General features: G+C 39.1%; 1 protein-coding gene across 1 annotated transcript in view; it reads left to right on the top strand.

The window, feature by feature from the left end:
* The first annotated feature begins 2,399 nt into the window (after positions 1-2,399).
* Positions 2,400-3,130, top strand: part of LOC103398060 (actin, cytoplasmic 2-like) — a 3,171-nt gene continuing 2,440 nt past the window's right edge. Inside the window, exons 1-2 of the mRNA XM_025053431.1 lie at positions 2,400-2,524; positions 2,648-2,792. Of these exons, the coding sequence (XP_024909199.1) occupies positions 2,402-2,524; positions 2,648-2,792 (268 nt within the window). The 5' untranslated portion in view covers positions 2,400-2,401. The remainder of the gene's footprint in view (positions 2,525-2,647; positions 2,793-3,130) is intronic.

The following is a 3,130-nucleotide window of genomic DNA, read 5'->3' as shown; positions in this document are numbered from 1 at the left end:
AAAAAAAATGATGTGACTGCACTAAAATGTGATTGAGTGTGAAACTGAATATTGACAATAATGAAACTACTCCCATCTTTGAGTCTGGCCGCGACGATAGGTCACAAGGTCAGGGACGACCAGTAGCGTAGGACAAATACCAACAGGAATAATGACATTTTTAGAATGTCATTATTCTTAGAAAGATTCTTAGAAATTTTTAGAAAGAAATATCACTTTTTTTTCGGTAAAGAATTGTACTGAAACTGGCCCTGTTTTTAAACCCAGTGCTGTGATTGGCCGAGAAGTCAGCCGGTAATCAGATGTACAAACAGATCTGTGAAGGTTCAGGAAGTGTATGTGTAGAATATAAACAATATAACAACAATATATAAATAATATAACAACAATATAACAACAATATAAAAACAGTATATGAACAATATAACAACAATATATAAATATTATAAACAATATAACAACAATATATAAACAGTATAACACCAATATAAACTATATAAATAATATAACAACAATATAAACAACAATATAACAACAATATATAAACAAGCAGTATGCCGCAGTTCAATAAAATGACGAGGAATAAGAGTCAACCCTGTACAATTCTGTCCAGGGAGAAGAAGGAAGATGACGGTCGTGAGGGTGAAAATGACGAGAACCACATGCAGCCGTCGTCAGCCCTGAGGCCAGACTGGACCGATGAGCTAATGATGACGTAAAAATGAGAGAAAATGAGAGAGAAACAGACAACGAAGGAGAAAAACTGGACCCACAACAACAACACCCACAAACTGCGTGAATACCAAAGCGAATTCCAGTGAGTGATTCCGAAACTTAAGTAGAAAAACTCGATTCATGAAAAAAAAATTTTAAATAAAATAAAAAAAACCTTGTCATCCTCCCTTCAGTCCTGTGTTTATCTCCTCGGGGAACTTCCTGTCATATGGGAGCAGGTCAACCATCCTCAAAATCACAATCACCACAGTTCTGCTATTATTATTATTAACCCTATACACCCTAGAAATTTTTATTTTTATTTTTTCTTGTTGCGACCCTCTTGTGGAAGCTCCGTACCCCGTTGGGACACAGCCCTCCAGTTTGGACACTACTGCATTGTTTGCAGTAGTCACAGGAGGAACCGGTTCCTCATTAGACCTCATCCATTTCTGGTTTTTCAGCTTTTTCTTCTTCAGTTTGTTTGAAAAATGTTTTTCTACATGTCAAGGACAATTCTACACGGCGGACGAGTCGTCCATCCATCCATCCGTCCATCAATCCATTGAACGGGGTGGGCGGAGTCAGGAGCAGTTGTTCATGTGAACTAATTATGCATAAATGTTCTATGCCATCTGTTGGGGAAACGTGGGTATTGCAGGGAAAAGGTAATAGTATAATGATACTGATAAATTATATGATATAATTTGGAAAAATTTTGACAGGTCGCATCCAGCCCCCGGGCCTTAGTTTGCCCCCACCTGACTTACACATTGGAATTTGTTTGCATTTCTTTCGTTATGTATTCAAGCTTTATCTAAGCGTTTTCGCGTCCCGATGTATATTAAAAATTGGACAAATCGATTGTCGACAAATTCGCTATTAGTTATTTTCTAATTCTATTTTTTAAACAGCGCAGTATTCATAGTAACATATGCACATGTGATAATGAGTTTCTCCAGGACACCAAAAGGGTACACATACCTCCGTTTGAGAACAACTTCTTCTACTTCTTAAACCTGTTCCTTGTCAGAAGCTGAGGCCGGGAACTGGCAGGACTGGTCCCCGCGGAGCTGCTCAGGTTTCAACCAAAAGTAAAGACGTCGAACGCCGCGGGGCATCTTGCTCAACCAGTTACAGCAACAGCCGACGCCAGGCGATGGACGACACTCACCTGGGCCAATCACAACGTCCGCTGTAGAATCTTCCTTTTAGGGTCAAAGCTGCGGCCGCGAGTAGGAATAAAAAGCAGAGAGCACCTGGTTCTCTTCAACCAGGTGACAACCACCGCCCGGAGCTGTATCACTGAAGATTAAAAAAAAAAAAGCGCAACTAACATCATCAGCATCAGGTAGGAAATCTTAATCTATCGCGGTTAAAGAATTACGGAGGTGTCGTAGCAGCTTAAGGTAGTTACGATAAATGAGAAGCGAATCTTCGATAGGGAGTAAAAATGACACAACGTAATGTTTTTTTAGTGATTTATTATTTATTTAGTTTTTCCACAACTTCATCTCGTGAATGGAAAATCAGCATCGTTTTGACATATATATAAATCAATATAAATATATATATAAATATATATAAATATATATATTATTGTTTTTTTATTATTATTTTATGTTTTTTGCCGTTGATTTGAGTTTCCTTCAGTGGAAAAACACTTTTTAAATTTTATCTCTCAGAAATGGAAGAAGAGATCGCTGCCCTGGTCGTTGACAACGGCTCTGGAATGTGCAAGGCCGGCTTTGCCGGGGACGACGCTCCCCGCGCCGTGTTCCCGTCCATCGTCGGACGTCCCAGACACCAGGTCTGAAGCTTAAACTGTGTCTCTGTCAAAAAAAAAAGTTACACTTTACACTGACACCGTCAGCTCTTACGGCGCAGATGCAGTGACCCTGTGGTGTCTGTCTGTGTGTCTGTCTGTGTGCAGGGCGTGATGGTGGGAATGGGTCAGAAGGACAGCTACGTGGGAGACGAGGCCCAGAGCAAGAGAGGAATCCTCACCCTGAAGTACCCCATCGAGCACGGCATCGTCAGCAACTGGGACGACATGGAGAAGGTGAGGACGAAAGGAAACAAATGACCAAAGATGGAACAACCTAGAAAAACACCCGTGAACACGGGACGGTGACGTAGGAAGAATCAGTGTTAAAGAAAAGTAGCCGTTGTTTAACAGTCGTTGGGTTTAAATTAATTATAAAAAATATAAATTATATATGTAGATATATACGTGTGTATATATGTATTTATACACATAGCATTTAAATGATTGCGCTGTAATATATATATATACATAAATATATATGTATACCATGTACAGTTGTTGTTTTCTTCACCTTTTCTTCATAACATGCAATTTTGTCCTGTTATACAATTGATTTATATATATATATTACAACATAATCAACATAAT

The sequence above is a fragment of the Cynoglossus semilaevis genome, chromosome Z, assembly GCF_000523025.1.
Source record: "Cynoglossus semilaevis isolate Cse_v1.0 chromosome Z, Cse_v1.0, whole genome shotgun sequence".
NCBI lineage: Eukaryota > Metazoa > Chordata > Actinopteri > Pleuronectiformes > Cynoglossidae > Cynoglossus > Cynoglossus semilaevis.
The sequence above is the reverse complement of the archived record's forward strand: the minus strand, read 5'-3'. Positions and strand labels throughout refer to the sequence as shown.